General features: G+C 40.4%; 1 protein-coding gene across 4 annotated transcripts in view; it reads right to left on the minus strand.

Moving 5' to 3' along the window:
• The window catches only part of SLC25A21 (solute carrier family 25 member 21), a 346,209-nt gene that overhangs the window by 142,381 nt on the left and 179,915 nt on the right, over window positions 1-23,913 (minus strand). For all 4 annotated transcript variants that reach the window (XM_048487003.1, XM_048487002.1, XM_048487004.1 and 1 more), the window contains exon 2: window positions 7,086-7,134. In XM_048487003.1, coding sequence (XP_048342960.1) covers window positions 7,086-7,134 — 49 coding nt within the window. The remainder of the gene's footprint in view (window positions 1-7,085; window positions 7,135-23,913) is intronic.

The following is a 23,913-nucleotide window of genomic DNA, read 5'->3' on the forward strand; positions in this document are numbered from 1 at the left end:
TGATGTCACTCCTTGGCAAAGCTGGAATGTTTGGGAGGAACAAAATTTCACTGTTTGCCCTGGGCCCCATTCACTTACCTTGCCCTGGGAGGATTAGTTTTTAGAGCCCGGTTTTGTACAACAGGCTTCATCGCTATTTAAAATATTTGGTGTATATAAATACAAAGAATTATTGAGGGGGAAAGCTGTATTTTATTGTCATGTTGTCTTGTTACACAGAGGCAAATTCAAATTTACCATTGAGCTCCCCAGAATGTCTTTTCTTAGCAAACTGTTCCTCTTTCTTCCTTCTAGCCTTGCATCTTTTCTGGGAATGTGCCATGACTAACTCCTAGGTCTGGTCCACCTTTTAAGAAAATCAAAATCAGCACTAAAGTGAGAGTTTGATTCTTAATTAGAGCATCTCTCCTTCCTTCACAAGTATGAATTATTTCAGAAGAGTTTTTCCTTTCATTTCCAAGAATCACAAACAAAATAACTTTGGCACTATCTCTATAGATAATTAGGAATGTCCTAAAATAATTTATCTGTTGAACTTGCATATCAATTGCATTCTTCAGTTTGGGACAGGAATTAAACTGGAATGAATTCTTCAGCTGGAACTATTAGTACATATTCCCATAATAATGTATAACAGATTCTAGGCTGAAGTAAAACAAAGAGCAAATGATAGAGGCTGGGAACCCATCCACAGTCCAATTACTCTAGGCCTGACAAATTCCAATTATATAAAGTTGGGAATGAAAAAGAAGAAAACACTGAAGATAATTAGGCACCAAATTTTAAGTGCTGAAAAACAGGAGGGCAACTATGGATACCCACAATGAATCATAATTACACTAAAGAAAGACCCAGTAACAAATAACGTCTTGAAAGTTGGTTTGTGGTGTATAAATTGCCCTGGCTACATTAACTGATCCAACTAGAACAACAAAACAGGATATTATTGAGAAAGCAGGTGACACTAGAAACAAGGAAAAAATCAGATACTTATCTTACACTTGAACTGTCTTACACTTGAACAAAGGGGATTTTAAAATAATAGATTTCACCAGTGCTTACTAAAACAGAAAAACACAGAGACTCAAAGTGAATTTAATGATATAAAAGCAAAGAGCATTTACAAAACAGCAGATGGGAAGAAATCAGAAACACATGTAGGAAATTGAGCTACTCTAATAAGCCCAAAACATCAAAAATTAGGACTCAAGAACAAACTGGAAAAGAATAGCCAGTAGAAATGTGAGATTAATTTTTTTACTAGAAAAAGACCTTTGCCATGAAATACACTCAGTCATGCCTATATTACTTAGAGTCCAAGAGATTTTTTGACCTAGAGTGTTGTTTTAGCTAATAGGCAGTAGCAAGCTGTGAAATCTGGGTAATGCAAGACATCAAAACTTTCCCAAAATGTAGAATACCTACCTATCCTTCATGTGATATGGCTGAACCATGCTGAAATGGGTGCTCTACGTGCTTCATAAAATTCTTATGTACTCTATTTGTGCATTTTTACACAATTACTTAACTGAAATATTTTTCATTTTGTTTTGCATCTTAATGATGAGCCAACCTATAGAGATGACCAAACAACAGGAAACAGAACTTGCTATACTTCTTGCCAGGTAGCAAAAAGGGGACAAGTCACAAATTTTGGTGTTGCCCCACAAGTTATTTTATATAGAAAATTGGTACAATATGCAGAATGATTAGGTATTTTGTATCATTGCTTTTCTATGTATAGGAAGCTTTCCATCCTAAAAATGTTTTCACATAGCAGTGTACCATGCAGCAGCTATGCTATTTGCAAACTCTGCGGATTTGCTGAGTCAATACCCTGCTTAAATGAAGTTTCCACAGCACCAAACATGAGCAAGATGTGGTGCATCATGCCAACAAAGGGAAACTTGAAATTGGTCATTATTGCAACTCCTATCCTCTGCTGTTAACAGGAAAAGCTCCTTGCCCTTCTTTAAGTTGATTGCCTTTCAATTACTTAGAGAGAGCAATCATGTCCCCCTCAACCTCCTCATCTTCAGACTGAACATTTCCAAGCCCCTCAGCCTTTCCTTGTACGGTTTTGCTGAGGCTGGAAGAGGAAAAGATATTGGCAGGGGCGAATCTGCTTAGGGATAAGGGGTACCCTTTGTCCCCAAGCGCAGCAATTTTGGTCACGTGGGGGCGTCACGCCAAAATGTCCCCCCCACAGACTGCACCATCATCATGGCGCTGGCAAGCTGCTTTACACAGCAGTCGTCGTGTCGGCTCAAGCTGCCTTAGCCCTGCCCCAGCAGTACCCCATGAACTGCCCAAGGCACAGCAATTTGTGGTCACATGGGAGCGACTGATTTTCAAAGCCCCACCCACTCTGTACGCAGACCACCAGAGGTCCAAAGCAGGAGGAAGCTCTGCTCACAGTTGCACCGAAGGGACAGCAGCAGCTGAGCTGTCCTGTGACCACCCACCGCATCTCATCCTGTCCCTGCTCGCTTTTGTATCCAGGTTGCTTAGCCAAAGCCCATTCCAAACGGAATGCCAGCAGCAACTTGAAAAAGTAAGGACAAACAGTACCAGTATGTACACCTGGGGCATGGGCCGGGGCTCAGCTGGGCTTACTGGGTTGGGTCCGGTTTGCAAAGCTGGGACTGGGTCTTGGGTCCCCTCTCCTATGTTCTTGCAAGCTAGCTGTGCAATCGTGGGAGTAGGTGGAGGTGGGGGCTCTGCTCTCGCTTCTTGCAGCCCGACCAGACTTTGAACTCTCTGACTCGACTGGCCCGTCTCTCCCTCTCTCCCCCCCCCGTTGGAGCAGTCGGCAGCTTACTTGCGAGCAATCCTGGAGGAGCCCGGGAAGTCCCCTGGGGTGTGCACAGAGAGCTCGTCTGGAGTGCGGCACCCCCTGGGTCCAGCGACTCCAGCCCCCCCTTCTGGGGCTTGCTTCCTCCGGAGGAGACCCGTCCCCAAGTGATGACGGAGCAGGGCGGGTGCCCTGCCATCGTAAAAAAAATGAATGAAGCAAGCCTCAAACGCGAGCACCAGAAGAGGCGCGGATCTTGGAGGAGACCCCCAAGTGATGACGAAGCAGGGTCGGCCCCCAGTTGCCTGCCTTTGTAAAAAAGAATGAATGAAGCCTGAAACGCACGCACCAGAAGAGGCTCCGCACCTCTTCTGGTGCGTGCATTTCAGGCTTCATTCATTCTGGTTACGTTCCAGAGCTGTCCCTTTTTCTTTTGCAATGCCTCTTTTCTAATCAGGGTTACCCAGCAGGAATGTAGGAGTGGGGAATGTAGGGGAAAAGTCACATACGAATCCATTCAAACATTTACAGGGAGATTTTGCTCTATTTTTCCTGATTCATTCCTTCCCAATCACTTTGTTGGTGTGTCCAAGCTGCTGATTGTTTTTGAGGATGTGTTATTTCCTTGATACCTTAGAAAAAGACATTATGTGCCCACTCTTCCAGGTCAGACCCAATGTCTGTTAAAAAAGAGTGTAGGCCAAAGTTATTCATGTGTTTAGTTCTTCCACCACAATCAGTGAGATTTTCAATTGTTCAATATTGGCTGGATGGTGCCCTAAAGAACAATTTCAGTGTGAATAAGAAGTGTATTGGGGCCTCCTAGAACACTTTTACTGAAGATGGCGTTTTATGTTGAAGTTGAAATTCAATAGCTAAATTAAATGGCGAGTGCATTCCTGTGAGTTTAGTCTAGAGAATTAAATTAAGAACATATAAAAACACAATCATACTTGTGGGTTACAGTGATCTTAGGTGGCCCTGCCTTCAAAGAAATAGATAGCTGTTGCAAATGAACATTTAGCAGGAAGTAGTTATACTAAGTATGTTGCTTGTGTATATTTAGGCCATATGTTCACATGGCCTTTTTTCAGGACTTCCTGTGGATACATCATAATATTGAAAGAATGGCAGAAAATGACTGAATGTAGCAAACATCTTGTGAAAATACTGTCGAAGAACAGGCATCTCTCTGCCACAAAAATTTCAATAAAATGTAAAGAAATCTCAGCTTGGATTTGCTTTTCTCCGGAGTTTTAATTAATTTCCCCCCCACGTAAATACACCTAGCACTGTAATTTTTAAATTTTATTTTACATTATTTTTATGTATTTACTTTATTTATAATCCACCTTTCTCACAGGGACTCGAGACAGATTCCACATAGTGAGTCAGTACAATCAACAAAATGGGACATTCAGTAATGAATGCAGAAGGATTTTTGACGTCTGGAACCACCAGAAAGAACTGAAGCATAGCACCATTATTCACATGGTACATTAAACAGTACAAAAATTACATAAACAAGATCCTACTTACAATAAGCTATACATACCAGTATAGACCACAGTCCCTAACAATTTATCCAAAAAAGTCTGTTAAGCCATTTTGTACAGTGCAATCCTATTACCTTAGCAGCAAAGCCCTCTTGAATAATTCACTTTTGAATACTTTGCCGAAAGTCAGGAGCGTGGATGCTTTCCTGACCTCCCTGGACAGACCATTCCATAAGGCAGGAATCACAGCAGAGATCTCTTAATCTGAGGAGCACGTCATGCCACCTAGCCAAAGTGAAATAAATGCTTAATTTTCCTAAGTAAATTAAAATTGCTTAATTTCATTTGGTGTGTTTCTGTTATTGTTTCTGATCTAGTGTTTCTGACCTATGAAACATGAAGTGATCTTATACTTTTCATGTGATTTCTAACTGAGAATGTATCTTAGATATAATCATTTGTTTTTTTCTCAATTATACTGTCATTTTTAATGACATGGGCCTCCCTTCTCGTACATTAATATCTTGTTAAACTGGTACTAACTTTGGTATTATTCACATTTCAAAGTTTAGAGAAACATCTCCTAATTCCTACATCTGGGCTATGTATTTGAACCTAACACTCTCCTTTACTACAAAAGCTTCTCCCTTATTTTATTATCCTGTGACTGTACATCACCTATTCCTTTTATACAGTAAACCACACTGATCAATAACGTATCTTTTTTTTAGGAAGAGGAGAACAAGGGATTTTGTGCAATCTCAGATGCTTTGGTATCACATAAAAATTCTTAAAATACTTCCCCCTTCCACATATGGTCATCCACAAATGTATTCATTTTTTTTCTTTGTAAATGTAGAGACCCCAGAGATGGTAGAAATCTTGGCTTGTTAGACAATGGTACCATCAGCTCCCAAGGGCCTCACCAAATATGCAGATTGATTTTCTGGTTTATTCAAATTATTTCTAGAGCAGATATATATATGTATTCCCATCGATTACCTCTGTATTTTGTGATAGTATTACATTTTGTAGCTATCTGTATGCATGTGTAGCAATTTAATTAACCCTAATGGTTTATAATCTGAACACAAAATCAGGTGTAGAGTGCTGGTTTTGCATTCATGAACTTTCAAGCTTCATCAATAATATATTTTAATTAAAGCATTTCAGAGACCTCTATCTGAAATTCTTGAAAGTCAAAATAATCAAAATAGTGGATTAATCAATAATCCAAAATAATCAAAACAGTGGATTAGATGGGTTTCTGGTCTGACAGCATAAGGCAGGATACATATATTTATCCTGAAGAGGGAAAATGTCTGCATACATGGAAACACCACAAAATGCAGTGTCCACATAATGACATCAGATAAGATACCTACTAACAATGAAAAAAATGTAACAAAGTATGTTAATGAAGTCATACTATTAATTATGGAGAAATAAAACGGGGAAAAACTGTTTGTCGGAAGTTAAAGACTGCTAAGTCCAATTGCCTTCATTGGGGATGTTAAAAATACATGCCTGACTCTGGCTACATTATAGTGTTATTTATTTATTTGAATGAAAACCTCATCTTGCTTGTAAAGGACAACTACAGTAAATTATGTCAACATATTAAATAGAATAAAAATACAAAGTTAAATTAGCCCTATACTTTTCCTTCCTATGAACTACTTCACCAAACATGATGATCTATGTTCTGGTAAGTAGCATCAATATACAAAAAAGTTTCCGGGGTGGGGGGGGACTCTCAACTTGGGCCCACCATGCTTGCCTCTGGAAATGTTCTTGAATATTCTTCAGACCTAGGGTGATGTACAGTTTAGAGAATGGCATCAGGAACTAGGAGATCAGGGTTCGTACAACCACTCTACCACAAAACTCACTCAGTGACCTTTGGCTAGTCACTCACAGTCAGCCTAACTTGCCTAACTGGTTTGCTGGGAGAATAAAATGGGAAAAGGTGCTCTCAGCTCCATGGAATGGCAGGGCATAGAAGTGCTGAAAAAAATTCCACAACTGTACAAAATGGAGGGAATGGAGGGAATTGTGGAATACCATCTCTGTTGCATGTTAGTTCTAACACTGTCTGCAAAATAATTTGTCCTTTAGGAATATGATCTGAAACATCTCAATTGTTAGCAAAATACTGCAGAAATTGTCCTATGACCTATAACATTATTATTATGGCTACAAAAAAATGAATGGAATTTTTAGTTACTGTTTTTACAAATTGAACAAGCAGGTGGTACTTGTCTTGCCACAAATGTATGTTCAAAAGTCAGTGAACATGCCCAAAAAGGTAGCTAGCGTGAAACCACCTGAACCTGCATGTACAGATACCGTTTTAAAGAACTCTCCTTTCCACTGACTTTTGAAAACAAGACTAGCTGTTTTGGGTCACATTCACCAACAATATTATTATATTTCTAAGGCAATATGACATTTCCAGTTGCAAGTGAAAACATTACTTCAGATGATAAATATGTTAGGGAAAAATATTATCCTGCTGTGCTTTCCCCTATTTTAATGGAAGAAGATCTTAGACTGTCACATGAAGAACACATTTTACAAAAAAGTATTTAGCACCTCCAGATGACCTCCAAACAGAAATGCATCATGCTATTCAAATTCTGTCTGTCAAATACGATGAAAAACAGTAAGTAAATATAAATGCCATTAAAGGGAGAAGTTATCTTACTAGGACAAGTTCTAGCATTTTAAGTTCTGACAGCTTCCAATTTGGACATCTTCCAGTGTCAATAAAACTTGTTGAAGCAGAACCTTACCTGGTTTTCACCACATCGAGGGGGTGCATCAAGCAAATTTCTACAAGGCCTGTAAGATGATAGAGAAGAGAAACCTGGTAAATACAATGTGATCATTATGATTAATGAGGTATAAAATGTTCCAGCAGAAAACATGTTTGGCGAAGGGAACAATATAAGCCAAAGGTGAGGGTATTCTCCTTATGTTCTCTTATATTTGAAATAAGATAAAATGTTATGACAAAGTAAGTCTTGTCACAAGGCATTATAGTATAAAAGTTAAGACATGAACAGCACAATCCAAAGGGGGGAGACAAAAATGCACTGGAGGGGAAATGACCCCAGTGGCAGCATGAATACTTCTTGCACCAGCATAATTTACAACAGCAGCCGGGTACATAAACCAGCACAAGGTTTATGGAAATATGATGCAGGGGGGCTGGCACAGCCACCAAGGCAGTATGCCTCTGGTGTAGGGGCTCAAGCCATTACCAAAGAAGTGATGTTAATCACCCACTTTTTGCACCAGCTAAATTACACCAGCAAAAACTGTCACAGTCCACAGAACTGTATTATCAGACTGCCCAAAAGACCCTGCATCAGGATCAGCCAGGATTCTTCCCCACCCACTGCTCCCTCTTGATATTTACACTGATGGACTGCCAAGGAAGGCCTTGGATAGCCAGAATGGCTGGGGTGGCTGGTATGCTGGTGGCATGTGGCAACCTGTCCTAACATCCACATCCATTGGGCCACCCAGCCTGGGAAGTTCCCCAGGAGGTTGGTCCAGCCAACCTATGTAGGAATGGCACTGGGCGAGAGCTCAGGGCATGCTTGGGCTGTTCATCCCCATATTGAAGCTCAGTATCATCCAAGCTTGGAGGTCCCACTCTCAGGAGATGGGGCGCAGCACATGCATACTTGATGGAATCACCATCTGATCAGATATGCAATTCCCCGGATCATCCTGGGTGGTTGGTGTCTATGCAGTGATTGTGACTGTGGTGCACTGGGTTGAGATCTGGTGACTTATCCAAATACATTGATGACCTGGAACCCTTTTGTGTGAAACAGGAGTTTGAAACTCAGAAAGAGCTGCTCCTCTTCTCCTCGTGAGGGAATCCCTTCACTCAGGAAATGGCTCAGCTGTCCCCTGAATTGCCCTGCCTGATGTCTGTGTAAATTTTCATTTCAACTATGACCAAATACTGTCTCTTAGGTGAGCCACTATTTTTCAGTCTCCGGTCCTCATTAACAATGCAGGGATTGGGCTGTGACTCAGTGGTATAGAATCTGCTTTGCTTGTAGAAGGCCCCAGGTTCAGTCTTCAGTGTATTCAGATAAAAGGACATGAAATATTTCTGCCTGAGACCCTGGTCAACCACTGCCAGTCAGAGTTGACAATACTGACTTTGACAGAACTATAGTCTCACTAAGGCAACATTCATGCGTTCAATGTTAGTAGAGTAGTAATGACCTCACAAGGTTTTTGCAAGCAAGCAGGCAATCAAAAACCTTTATTGGCATTTAAAAAAGGATAAAATAATTTTATCACAATAGAATTAATTAATTAATTGATAACTCACTCATCCTGTAAAACTCTTTTGGAAAGCACAATTGCAAAAATTCTGCTACTTTCGTAGAAACCTCAGAATTATAAAAAGAAAATTAACTAAAGCTAAAAGCTAAAAGAAAATTAACACTTCGATCACCCAATCGTGTTGGGGTTTGCAGAAGGGGATAAATCAATTCAGAACACAGCCAAGTAAGCAATGGATAATGCAATAGGATGTTTACAATAGTTTCAGGCTCTTTAAGTTGGCAACAGCAAAGTCTTGCTTCATGAGGAACATTCATATATCTGCAATTAACCATTGCAGATGGGAAGACATTCAGTCTGGCCTTCATGACTGTTAAGTTCATAAAATACTGGGCCATAGTCCTCTGTGAAAAAGACAGACTATGAGAGCACGGGAGTAAATCTTATTTGTTGCAGCATCTAGTATCTGTTTTTCAGTGCCCCAGATTCTTCTTTTAATTGTCTGGAATAAATAGGTTTCTTCTAAGTCAATGCCAAGGGCAGAGGCACACGACCTATAGGGAAATGGGGTCACCCATGTCCCCAGGCGCACTCCTTTTTGTCACACCTTTCTGTCACATGATGAATCAGCATCTGCCCCAGCAGCACGCCACTGCCCCCTCAGTGGTGGGTGGCTGTGGTGCCCGCCTGGGCTGCCTGCTGCTGCTGAGCCGCACCTCCTGGCCTCCGTGCAGGCCAGCTTTTGCCCTCCTTAGGCCCTGGGGAAGGCAGAAGCTGGCCTGCAGAGAGGCAGGGCCGGGGCTCAGTCTGAGCCCCACCCCACCCTGAGCTCCGCCCCACAGAAGATAAGGTAAGGTAAGAAGACTTGCAGGAGACAAAGGCGAGTTGCAGCTTCTTGTCTATGAGCTATGTACAGTTTGGATGTGCTGAAATATATGTACTATATGTTCTGAAAGCCTGCAATTCAGCAAAAGTTCATTGTGACTGGCACTACAATCCTAAACAGAGTTGTGTGTGTGTGTAAAGTGCCATATGTTGCAGTTAAATTATGGCAGCTCCTTATGGTTTTCAAGGCAAGAGATTAATAAAGATGGTTTGCCATTGACTTTTTACATGGCAACTCTGGTGGTCTCCCATCCTAATAAAAACCAGGTGGTCTTCCATACAAATGCTAAGTAAGGCCAGCCCTACTTAGCTTCTAAGATCTGTTGAAACTGGGCTAGCCTGGACCATTCAGGTCAATGCTAAAGAAGGCTGCATTCTTCTAAATCTACTGAAGTCAATGGGTTTAGAAGGGTGAAGCTCTGTTTAGGATTGTACCATAAGCCTACTGAAATAAGCAGATGCAAAGGAAAGTGAAATGCTGAACTGTAACCTCTAATGTTTGAAAGCTGTCTGTCACATACCTCCAACCACTTTCAGCATGAAGGCAAAAGGAGAACTTTGCTTAATCACAGGGTTGTCATCACACTGGAAAATCCAATTGGCCATATAGTGCTTTGATGTCTTCCAGCTCACTGTGTGATCACTGATTGGCTTGGATCAAGCAGTGAAGCAAAAGAAACCTTAAAATAACACTGACCTAGTGGCATATTAGGGCCAACAACAAATATGAAAAATTATAAATGACAGCTAAGATAGAGCCATTTTGCCCTCCTCAAAAACACTTTCTTCACATCAAAAAGCTTTCATTAAAATCTGACAAAGCACTAGTTTTGAAATTTGAGCCCCGCAAGACCATTTTTAATGCAGGCATTTTTCCAGTTAATGAATCAGATGAATTCCACTTCCATTGGCAAGAAATATGTTTTGTGAACTCTGAGATTTTATTAGCTTTCAGTGTTTCTTAAAAAGGATAAAAATAGACTATGATGAACAACAATTTATAGATAAGTCATTGTTCTTGAAGGGAACACAAGAGCTCTAAACTGTACGCCTCAGAATAGGATCTTCCTCCACTTGCTGAAAATAAATGTATAATTAAGTGGCCACAAGCCATCCAAGTGCTGCTCTTTTTAAGTCCCCTTGACCTAAGTGAATTAGGAATTGGTTTATACATGACCAAGACATGACCAGCATCGTCTTACTATCCAACTTGCCTGCCACAGACCAGTGGTTTAAGAAGGAATTGAGAAGGTACATGTAACAGCAGATTCATGGTTCCTAGTTACCAAGCACTGAAATATTCAGTAACTGTCCCTAGTCTTGCAACCTATGTGCATGTAGTTTCTGAATGCATTTTTTTCCAAAGAAGACATCTAACTAGGCCATGGTGTATGGAAGTTGGTATTCAGGTCCATGAATGGAATCCAACACAACCTTTCATCATCCCATGATAAATGCCAAAGCTAAAAGTAGATTCATATTCAAATGGCTGCATTACAAAGTAGCTTACAGTAATTTCTAATACAGCATAGCAGGAAATTAAAGCATAACTAAACATTCAGTGATTCAGCTGGGTGGTCTTCACCCACCATGGATCAGGAAGTCTAATGTGGGAAAATAGGAAGAGGGAAAACTGAAGGAAAATTGTGGTCAACCAATTGAAGGAATATGAATTATGCCTGTAGTAAAACAACTGTCCAGGTCTTTAAGGAAGCCAGAAGTACCACAGATAGGGAGAATCTAAATTTCTGATGTGGGATTTGTCTCCACCCTCAGTGAGACCACCCAATTTACAGCCACTGCCAGAAACCCAAATACAGACACAGCTGGACTCTGGTATCAAAATTATGGTGACTAAAGACTCCAAAGTTCAAGCCATTCATAGCTTCCACCAACAGGAAAACCTCAGTTGTGTATATGAAACCTGTGTATTTGTGTATTTGTTCTTTATTTTAAAGTATGTATTTGTTCTTTATTTTATTTGTTCTTTATTTTAACATTTTAATTGCATTTTGTTTTCTGTTAGCTATTTTACATATCTATGTTTAGCAATGACATCCAACATATTCACTGGCAAAGTAAAATAATATATCAGAGGAGGAGCAGGAGGAGGAAGACATCATGACTATTTTTGGCTTCCATATTCTTTCCAACAGTTTTAGCCAGGATGGATGTGATTGATGGGACTTAATATCAGAGATTCAGAATTCTATAGGTTGTTTCATTACATTGAAGAGCGGGGCTGGGATGTATGATGTACACATTTTATGGCAAAAAGCCCTCTTAGTGCAGAAAGCATTATTCACCTCTCTCAACATGCTTTGCTCATTTTCCTGGAATAAGATAGTCACAGAGGAAACAAAACACAATGGAAATTTCCTCATAGAGAGAAACACATGTCAGGCACTGTATACTGTATAGTTGGAATTGTACACATTTATTTTGGCCTTCAAACATATGCTGTCAGAATATGCAAAATGATAATAAATATTATGATACATACCTTGCTTTCCCTTACAAAAATGCAGCTGATTTTGAAACCACTGAATAAGAATTGAACTAATCTTTATTTAGTCTTGATTTATGAAAAATAAAGCTTCCTTTAACTGTTCCTCTCAAAATCAGTATCCTTGTTGCCAAAAGAGTGTCATTTGACAAGGTAAATGCCTTAAACACCATGAAAATGTTTGTTATCTATAAGGACCACAGTTTAGAGAATAATCTGGACATGAAAGAGCCAAGGCAGAACAAACTGAAACTAAATCCAGACTAGGCAGAAGTAATGCTGTTTGAGAAGGGTTGAAAGGTGAAATCAAACATTTTACAATCATTTGTGCATAGGAATTTGTTCATAGTTTTTTTTAGTCCGGCCCTCCAACAGGTCTTGAGGATGTTTAGAAATCCTGGCCCTCTGGTTTAAAAAAAAAGTTTGGGGACCCCTGGTTTCAGCATAAAAGGCTCAAAGTGTAAGCTCTCAAGATTCCTCTTGTTACTCTTATATACACTAAGGTCAGCTTCTGCAAGAAATCTGCAGGAGAAAAATAAACAATTTTATTTAGAGATAATAGATAATTTAGGGCCACTAGGAGAGGAGGCTTCTTATAGGGAAAAAGGACCCTCAGGATTATGCAGAATGGTCCCTAATCTCCCAGGACAAAGAGGTGTCCTGACTTTCCAGGGAAAGACAAGAAACTGAAATCAACCTTAATTGTTGACTCATCAATCTAATGGTTGAGACATTAGCTTGATGGGCCTAGTTTAGGAATGCCTAAAGGTGGGAGGAAACTGATGAAATTATAGTTTCTATAACACTGGTATTGTAAATGTGGTGGTCATTAGAGAGAGATTAGTCAGAGGAAGAAGTATTGGGCTAGTACAACACTGGCAGGAACACTTGTGGCAAATACATTAACATGTCCTTTGTCTTTGTGGAGTGGATAGTCCAGGACTGGAGATGGGAAGTGACAGCTTCCAAGACAGAGGCACTGTGTTCTCTTACTCCCTTTAGGAAGGGTGTGTCAGCTATTTGCAAGGCAGATACAGGCGAGAGCAAGTCCAAACAAGATTTTTCTGTGTCCTTGTAAGTTTACTATCCAGTGTAGAGAATGGGTTCCCCATCTTTGCAAGGTAACAAGGGTTAGCAGGATGGTTGGAGACACTGTTCTTAAAATAGAGGTTCCCCCCACATGGATGGGTCTGGTAACAGGGGCATCCTTGTAGAACTTTAGAAGGTGCTGCAGGGCCTGCCTGTTTGCTCAGGCTTTTAAGGAGGAGGGGGAGATTTGGGAGTTACTGCTTTATTTTTTATTTTAACATTATTATTACAAACTGCATTGAACCACAAGGTAAGATAGAAATGTTTAAACAAACAAATGAATAAAATGATGCAGCTGCTATCCCAGATGATTTTTGCGCACATGCAGGGATTTATGGATCCTGTTGGGATTCCAAAATGCTCTGCAGGACGTCTTCCATGGTGGCTCTGGGACTCCCTCTTGTCAGCACAGGCCCCACACATCAAGCAGGCCACATCCTGGATTTGATCTTCAGGATGGGTGTGAATGAAGTGCCATACTGTATAGAGTGCCATGGTTCATTTTGTCCTGGAGACATGGCTGGATTTGATTGCTCACTCTAGGCAATGGGTGCATTTTTGCTTGCCCATGGAGTCTCATAGATCTAAAGGGTTTCCAGAATGCTCTGCGAGATCCAAAGACTACAGGTTCCCTGGTCGAGGACTGGAATAGCAGACTCTCCGAGGCCATTGAGAGGATTGCTTCCCAGCATCCTCTCTGACCTTGCTCTCGCCTCACCTTTTGGTATACTGAGGAGTTGCGAGGAATGAAGCAGGAACTGTGGCGGAAATCTCATGACAAAGGTGCAAGAGCATCTACAGGACATTTATGAAGGCTTATGAGATGACAACAAAGGATGTGAAGAGGGACTTCTTCACATCCACAGTTGCATCCACTAGTTCTCACCCAGCTCAATTATTTAGGGTAATTTTGGCAACTTTCGACATTATTGTCGAGCTCAAAACATTGGCCTTTAGCTGTGAGGCATTTGCAAGCTTTTTTGCAGCTAAAGTCTCATCCCTTTGACGTGACCTTCCTGCCACTTTTGATACATTAGCTGAACTGGAGGCTCCCTTGACATCTTCTGGTCTATTTTTAGACCACTTTTCTCTGCTCTCTCCAGACAATGTCAACAGGGTCTCAGCTGCTGTTTGACCTACTACCTGCCTCCTAGATCCTCACCCATCCTGGCTGATAAAGGCAAGAAAGGATAAGGTGAGCAGCAACCTACTGGATATTGTCAACCACTCCCTAGAGCAAGGAGTGTTCCTGAGTCAGCTGAAGGAGGCAGTGGTCCACCTGCTCTTAAAGAGACCATCTTTAGATCCTAGTGATCTGGCCAATTACCACCCAGTCTCGAATCTTCTGTTTCTGAGGCAAGGTGATTGAGAGAACAGTGGCAGAGCAGCTGCAGACTTTTTTTGGATGACACATCAGTGTGGGATCTTTTCCAGTCTGGCTTCTGCGCTGGTCATGGGATGGTCATGGTACCAGCCACCATCACAGATGAACTCTGCTTACAACTGGATTGAGGTGGGACAGCACTGCTGGTATTGCTAGACCTTACCGCAACATTTGATGTGGTTGGTTATGATTTTTTGGTCCACCGTCTCACAGATGCTGGAGTTCAAGGCTGAGCCATGAGCCGGGTCTCTTCGTTTCTCCAGAGTTGGGGACAGTGTTGTGCATGGCGATGGGTTCTCCCAGCATCACCTAATTAGTTGCAGAGTGCTGCAGGGAGCGCTTTTGTTGCCATTGCTATTTAATAGCTACATGCGTCCCCTTCCCCTGAGTTTTGGGCTCAGTTGTCATCAATATGCCGATGACACCCACCTCCTTCTGTTGATGGAGGGCTGTCCAGTAGCCGCCCCTGAAGCTTTCCAGCATTGTTTGGAGGCCATCACTGGCCGGTTGAAGCAGAGTAGATTGAAGTTGAATCCATCTAAGATGGAGGTCCTCTGACTAAGTCGTGGTGAGAGGCCAGCGGAGGTCTGTCTGCCATTGCTAGAGGGGATGGCATTACAGCCTATCACTGTTGCCCAAAGTCTTGGGGTGCTTCTGAATTCCTCTCTTTCTATGGAGGCCCAGATCACCCTTACTGTGCGCATGGCATTTTTCCATCTTCACCAAGCTTAGCAGCTGGCTCTGTACCTCTCCCAATCCAATCTAGCCACTGTGATCCATGCAATGGTCACCTCCAGGCTAGATTACTGTAATTCGCTCTACACTGGCCTGCCTTTAGCTCTGATCCAGAAACTGAAGCTGGTATAAAATGCAGCCATGAGGCTCCTTCTTGGGGCATCAGTGAGAGAGCACATCATCCCCATCCTCCGTGAACTGCATTGGCTCTTGGTGGAATTCTGGATCAGGTTCAACGTATTGGTTTTGACCTTTAAGGCCATGAGTAGCCTGGACTTGCATACCTCCAAAACCACAGTATTCCATATTTCCAGCAGAAAAGTTTGAGGTCACCAGATGCAAACCTCCTGGTGGCCTCCAGCCCTTCTACTGTTAGATTGGCCTCAACCAGAACCAGGGCGTTTTGGTCTGGGCCCCTACCTGGTGGAATGCTCTGCCACTTAACATGAGGGCCCTGCGGGATTTGGTGCAATGCTGCAGGGCCTGTAAGGCAGAGTTGTTCCACCAGGCCTTTGGTTGAGGCCAATACAAATACAATCTGTTGCCAGCCCTAATCCTAATTTTGGTTTTAAGCTTTAACTATTAAGTAGATTTTAATTTCAGTTGTATAGCAATGGCAACAAAACTAAAATTTCATTCATGTCTCTGGTTCAGTTCATATTAGCAGAATCACAACTAACTTCTCAAGGAGCCTTTCATTCTCTTGGGGACAAAGCACAAATTTTGCTTTTTTGGTAAAGAACACATATGCATAAGCATGCCATCCATGTAGTGAACATAAAGATACATTTGTACAGGATTTTGTTCCTTTAAAACTCTTTGGAAAGAATGTACACATGAGGTGGAAGAATCTGATGCTGATAATGGATCATGTGGTCAGCATCATCCGCACTGGATTCACTACCCCGAACTCACTTTTTGCCAAGCATTTAGGTATAAGAGCACAAAAAATTTTGCCTCAGCGTATACATACATTGTAGTGTGAAAGAAAGGTAACTGTGTCTGCAATCTTAAAATTACTCTCCTGGGAGTAAGCCCAACTGATTGAAATTGATCTCACTTCTGAATAGATCTCCATAAGATTGCTTCTTAACTACCTTCAGTATTGCACTCAAAGACAGGTGGTCTACCCAAAATCCTACTCAGGTCTATTCAGTGAGTAAGCCAGTCTAAAATCTGTTCTACGTAAATTAATCATAACTGTTACTAAAGATAGAGTGATTAAGCATAACGAAGAACAGAGTGTGCTGGGAGAAAATTAGCCTGGGTTCTGCAAAGGGAAGACCTACCTCATCAACCTTTTGGAGTTCTCTGACCAGGTTAACAAACATGTGGCTAAAGGTGATCCAGTAAACATTATATACTTGAATTTCCAAAAGGTTTTTTATAGGATGACTTACCAAAGATTCCTGAGTGAACTTAATAGATACGAGGACAAGGGTTGGATCTAAGCCATTGTCTCTGCCAATAGAATAAATCCGATTCAACTATACTGTTGCGGTTATCTCATAAAATATACATGAGAAAATCCACCCATTTATCGTAGAGCAGAAACAATATGGCCCCCTATACACACTTTGATTTCAAACATTCCCCATGTGAGTATATGGTAAGTCAATAATCAACATTATTATTTGATGTCCAGTGATATTTGACATTTATTGACTGTTGCTGCTGAAAATATTTGATCTTTAAGTTCAATTAATATGTAATGGTGTTAATAACTAACACCATTTAACAATTTATATAGCACATCTGCTAGCTAACACTGAATGGCATTCAGTGTTCAATGCATTCAATGCATTCAAAAATATACCATGTGTTGAATTCTATACACATGCTAGGAGTTTTCTCACTGCATCTCCCTGTACTGTATTACTTCAGAAAGTCCCTGGCATGCAGCACAGGGCGGAGGAAGGCAGCCAAGGGTAAATTGGCAAAGCTTCTTCCCCTGTGCTTGCAAAAGTGCTTTTGACTTTGGAGCCTGGCCACAACACATAAAAACATATAAATACAATTAATAAAAAAGAAACCAACTCTCTCTATATATACATTTTTTATTCAAATGACTACTAATTTTACTTACGCACTTACTGCCAATCAGGAAATGTCATCCTGAATGGGTGACAGAATAAATCAATCAAATGTGATGAAAGGTCATATATTAAATCCAAAATCCATGTTTCACATTGTCAGTTCCAAAAGTGAACTCCAGACATTAAAAAAATCAGCTCAGATCTAATTTAAAGATGCTTTGGCCTTGCTCATTCGTCGAGTTATTTGAGCATTTTTAGCTCACTTTTCTCTAAAATTAGACTCAAGCCAGGTTAAAATGATAACACACACACATATATAATTAGGAATCTGTAAAAACCAGCACACATATGCAATTAAACAATTGCTTCCAAACTCTCCTGAATAATTCTGCCTGGCATAACTTGGGGAATCTTGACAATGTGGTGTCTTCTTAATAACCTCTGGAAGGCTATTCCATAAAACAGGAGCAACAACTGGAAAAGACCAAGCAAGTTCTAGAAGTGATGGTCCTAACTACCCTATACAGTGAATAACCATAGAGGTTGAACAGAGTTAGAAAGCTGCTTAAGCACCACATACTGAGGTAAAATATTGTATGAACGTAATCTAAAACACTACTTAAATTTGACCCTCTGCTTGAAAAGTGCTTATTTTCTGCTAGGTTTTGATGCATTACACTGTGGTGTTTTTGTTTCTTTTTGCTTTTGTAGCACTTTCTAGAACTTCTGTGGCTTATAGTGAGAAGAGGGAAAATCTCTATTTGTCTCATATTTTGCCTCTAAAGTTCTAGTCACCATTAGGCTACTGAGGCTGGAGGTAAACAATCATTTTTAAGGTTGCTGGAATGATTTCAGAAAAGTGGATCTTCAAATTACATGAATCACTCTGAGATAGGCATAGATAACAGGAAAGGAAGGTTTTAAAGCCTTCCACTCTACACATTTTTGCCACTGAAACTGACCCAGCCTACCTGTAATCAGCCATGAAAAGGAAAAATGCCCAACATTTCCTTCTGAGGACAAACAATGCAAGAGGTGTGATTTCATTGGTGAAACTATGCAGGAGTAGAAGGATTCTATAACCACTGAGAAGTTCTTCTCACCTGTCGCCTGATATCTAGTCTGTTTGAGCCCTTGCTGTAGCTAACAGACTGAGTCCAGGCAAAGTAACAACGAACAGTTCTTTAGTCACTGGCTTAGACAGATCCGTAGGCAAGGCAGGAGAACTCTGGGCTGCCAGAGTTCAATCAGTAGTATAAAACCAGACAATGTCCCCCACCCGTGCATAGATATCATAAACAAAGAGAATTCACACAGAAAGAAGTACACTAGAGAGATAGCACACAGACAAGCATATCTCAGCCCGGCTCACAAGCTGGGCAAACGGCAAACAGAAGAGTTGGCACGCAGAGTCGGGTGGGAACCAAGGTCAAAACACCCAGCACTTGACACTTCCACTGTTGTAAAATTCAGGTTTCATTCTGGCCCCTTCCGCACATGCAGAATAACACACTTTCAATCCACTTTCACAACTGTTTGCAAATGGATTTTGCTATTCCACACAGATGCAAAATGCACTGGAAGTGGACTGAAAGTGCATTATTCTGCATGTGCAGAAGGGGCCATTAGAAATGCTGAGTTCTGCTCACCATGAATTCAGCTTCCTTTGATCAGCTGGTCACAAATCTGGAAATGTAAGTTGGTAATCATTTCATTCAATATTATTATGAATTGCCTAAGCCTTATGCTAGATTTATTTTACAGAGGGTAGGTATATTGTTGTATTTCTCTACAGTAAAGGTCACATAAGCAATGACAGACATTCTAGGTGGCAGGTTCAAACAAGCCAATCAGTATTATTTGAAGTACAGCAAAATAAAACATACCTGTTGTGAATCAAACAATGCTATTGTTTAATATGTTATGAAAAGCTCACAAAAAACATTGAAAACAAGTTTAGTGAAAGTTGTTTTCCCAGTGATTCATTCATTCCAGCACATGGAAGGTCGCAAAACTGTAAATGCTCCCCTGAATGAAAACAAAAGCTATGAGTATTTTTTGCAGTTTCGCCATTTTTTCTTGACTAAAGAGTTTAGGGAATAAAATATCCATGCAACGAATTAAATGGCTGCAATTGGATGCAAAAATGAGACAATTTCATTTGGTCCACTTTCTGATCACAGGTGAGCAATAAGATGGCAGTTGGCCAGCTTGATTTGGCTCCATCCACTTCCTCTCCTCAGACTTGTGAGGAGCACAGATTGGGTTATTGTGAATTGAGATGGTAAACACATGCTGTGTCTATTAGCACAAAAGCTGCCAAAATCCAAAGCCAGTGCAAAGTGAGTAGAATTCAACTGCCAAAAGGCAGTATTATTTATTCCATTCTGATTCAGCAAACAGAATGTTGGACTTGGCAAGGTTGGCCTTACCATGAAACAACTGGCAGAAGCTTTCAGAGTGAATGTCCATCAGTCTGCTTCTAATTTCCATATCTATATGTCACTGAAACAAAAGGGGCCTTCATCCAGAGCAGTCAAGGAGGTGGTACCATTTTTGACTTATTTCCTCAGGTACAAAAATGTCTATAGCCAACACTGGGTACTTGGACTGAGTTCATATTCCTACTTAGCCAAGGATTCCATGATGGCCTTGGGAAACTCACTAGATTTTACTCTTAATTCACCATATGCAAAATGGGAATACATGATGCAAAGATAAGCACAAAAACCCTAAACAGGAAAGCAATTTCACAGAGTTCTAAAGAGAGAATACAGACTTCAGAGACATGAAAATATGATCCAACCTCATGAATTCACCCATGAAATAAGTAATAGATTATTAATGCCTGTATGTCTAGCATTTTTAAAGTAAAACAACCAGTGTCTTGATATCAGATATTTATTTACTTATTTATACGCTTCATCTAAGTACACTCCACTTCTGTTCCCAATGGGAATTCAAAGCAACTATTTCACTGTAGTGTTTCTGTAGAATGTCAGTATTTGTCAGAGGAGAATCTAATGCCAAGTAGTGACTTTCTTGACAAGGTTGGTCAATGACTGTAGAAAAATATATTTGTGGTCATTTTAACATACAAAACCTTGAATGCTTCTTGCAGAATTCCCCCCTCCTAAGCCCACTGAATTCAATAATAGGAAATACAAAATAAATAAATGTGTCTGAGTTGAGTATGTTTGAAGATTCAACAGGACAAGTGAGAGTTTGGAGTTTCTTTGCAAATCATAGGTGAAATGAACAATCACAGTTATTAAGCATAACTATTATTCATTTTATTTAATTATACAATGTAGTTTATATTTTTATAACCCATAATTAGGGTGATAATATTTTTCATTATAAAATAACTGTACTTATAAAATAGTAAATGCAGTTTACAAGGATATGAGAGTCAGCGGCAATGAAGCAGAATTTATCATAAGCAGCCTGCTTTAATTCTTCAAAAGACATTGCATGCTGTTGTCATCTAAGGAGGATAAACTCTTTTTACCTTATGTGACAGAAAAGGAAGTACTCTTTTCTTACATACATACTCAAAAGCACCTTTGAGGTCAATGTTCAGTTACATGTTTCATCAGGACACATTGAACCAATATCAGTGTGACACAAAAGTGAAGTATATGTCTGTGTAGATATACTTTCCCCCATATTTTAATAAAACTGCTTTCATAAGGGAGCCAGTCATATGTCTTCAGTGCCTGGACTGATCCAAGAGCAGGGATTTTATTCTGAGGTGTGCTTTTTGACATGTTTAAAGTTCTCTAATGAACAAAGCCAACAGCTTATGGCTGCCTGGACTGTCACTCCTTGCCCCTGAGGGCCTGGAGGTCTTTAAAACAGGCCTCCTAGTTTGTATTTAACTACCTTGTCCACAGAGGTCTTGAAGGGGAGAGCAGATCAAAGATGTGCTGCACACATAAAAAACAGCTGTCCTTCATTTACCGTTAATTAACTTCATCTGACCAGATTTTTTACAGCCTCCTTGTCACATATTCAACAGTCTATAAGCCCTATGACCTGCTCCTAAGTACTGTACCATTGCACATGTTTCAACAAAATATAAATCTGAAACTATCATCTAAATAAATGTTGGAAGAAATCTACAACTTCAAGTTTCTGGGATGCAGCTTCAGAGCTGATAAACGTCAACAAGGTTTATGCTGGAAAAGAGTAGATTTATACTAAATTGGGGCATGGAAACAACAACAAAAAATAGGATCATTATAAAAATTTGGATGCTACTTTATTTACATCTATTTATTTATATTCCATCTTTCTCCCTAGTGGGAATCCAAAGTGGCTTACATCATTCTCCTCCTCCATTTTATCCTCACAACAAATCTGTGAGATAGGTTAGGCTAAGAGTGTGTGACTGGCCCAAGGTCACCTGGCAAGTTTTCATGGCAGAATGGGGATTCAAACCTGGGTTTGCCTGGATCTGAGTATGACACTTTAATCTCTACACTGCAGTGCTAAGCAGCATCTTTGTAAGCCCATTGACTTCAACTGATTTAGAAGGGTGCAAATTTGTCTAGGATTAGGGGTGTCCATTCAGTAAAAACCAAACTGACACCTCCCCCCCAAAAAATCCTGACTTTTCAGAGGTTTTTTCCACCAGAAAAAAGGTGGGAATTTAAAGGATCTGAAAGGCATAGAGCAAGTTACAGCAATCAAGTCTAGAGGTTACCAATATAGTCACACTGATCCATGCACCAATTGTTTCTCCTGGTGAAGATGGTAGAATGCCATGTGAGATGCATGTGACACCTGGGCTTCCACTGTCAGGGAGGCATCAAGGTATATGCCCAGACTACTGATGGTAGGAGCCATAATTAACCTTTAGTTCTGGCAATATCCCCTTCGGGGATGGGACGTTTTAAAAGAATAAATAAATAAATAAATAAATAAATAAATAAATAAATGCATGCATGCTTTCCCCTGATGTTGCTTCATAATAAATAAATCATCTGAATACAGAATCTCGTTATCGAACAGTCCAGGTGTGACAGACGTTAAATAATATTGGTGAAAGAATCGTCCCCTATGGAACTTTGCACACCAACATATGATGGGCAGAAGTTGTCTCACAAATTGCAACTCTCTGTCCTGGCCCTGGAGAAATTAGCATAACCACTGTAATGCAGTCCCATGAATCACAGCGCTGGCAAGATAGTTGGTCAGGATGTCATAATCGGCCATGTCAAATACTGATGTTGTTAAACAACAACAGTGCCAACTCACATCAGTCCAGGTATCTCTGGAGGTCATCCATGAGGGCATTCAGTGCTGGATTGGAATGTTTGAGGGCCAACGCTCCCCCCAGAAACCCCTGGAACTGTTTAGCAGCTGCTTTCTCAATTACCTTGACCAGGATAGAAAAATGTAAGTTCAAAAAAATCCAAGGATTTTTTTTTAAAAAGAGCGGCCTCACACCAGCCTCTTTTAGACCCTTGGGGAACATCCCTATACTTAGGGAGAGATTGATAATATTTCCCCAAGGGACCTGTACTGCTTCCTCACTGTTTTTAACCAGCCAGGATGGGCACAGGTCCAGGAAGCATGTGGTGGACTTCAGAGCTTTCAGGATTCTGTCCACATCATCCTGGGAGAGTTGGCTGGAGAAGTCCAATGAAGGACCAGAAGATGGCCAAGGGGCCACTAGTTTATTTTCTACATCAAAATTGCAGTTTCCTAACAGTCATGATGATCTTATTATCCCTAGCTTGGGCTTCTGTCCTTTCTAACCCTAAATTTATCTTGCTAGGGCATGTGATCAATTCAAAGAGATTGAACTGATTTATCAACTGACCTTTAACCAAATAATCAATTAATGTCTCTTAAATATACTTGCATATTACTTCCAACTCAATGCAGCTTGAATGATTGAAAGATAATTTACATTTTAATAATCAAGATTTCCACTTGCTAATAGAAGAAAAGACCATGTTTACATTGTTCAGTCTTAAGATATCACAGAACCATGACTTATTTCTTTGTTCTGGTATAAAGCACTAGAGTTTGCATTTCTACTCAAAATGTTTTATAGCCAACCTTTCTGAACTATTAACAACACATGAATGGAAAGATTTACAAAAATAAGGTGAATTGTAAGAATGTGTCAGACAGAAACTCTAGAAAAAGAATTTTAGCCCTGCCCATGTCCCAGAATGGTTGGTTTGAAAGGTAATGCCACACTCTGAGCTGCTTATATCGATTGGAATCAGTTTGAGGGTCATGTTTTTTCTCAAACAAGGGTCTGATGTCCTTCCCACAATTATCTGCTGTCAATCCTTTCCTAACAATGCTGCAAGTAATCACATCCCTAAATAGGCAAAGACACTTTCAATGACACAAAGATGTTTACCCTTTAAAGAATGCTTTTGAAATTCAGGCCAAATGCTACTGACATCAGTGGAACTTGCAACATGATTCTTACCTGTTTACTCAGGCTTATTTATAAATGACTGTTTTGAGGGATGCAACATAAAAAAGTATCATTGGATCTGTCCAGACCTTCAGTCAGTATAGTAGAATGTTCACACAGAAAAGTCAGAACCACCGAATCAGGTTCTGCCCCTGAGTTACTTGCATTTACATGGGTTTTGTATATACAAGTGCATGTTCCTAAGGCTTTCCTGTTTTTTTCAAGGTCT

The sequence above is a fragment of the Sphaerodactylus townsendi genome, linkage group LG02 (genome assembly GCF_021028975.2).
Source record: "Sphaerodactylus townsendi isolate TG3544 linkage group LG02, MPM_Stown_v2.3, whole genome shotgun sequence".
Taxonomy (NCBI): Eukaryota; Metazoa; Chordata; class Lepidosauria; order Squamata; family Sphaerodactylidae; genus Sphaerodactylus; species Sphaerodactylus townsendi.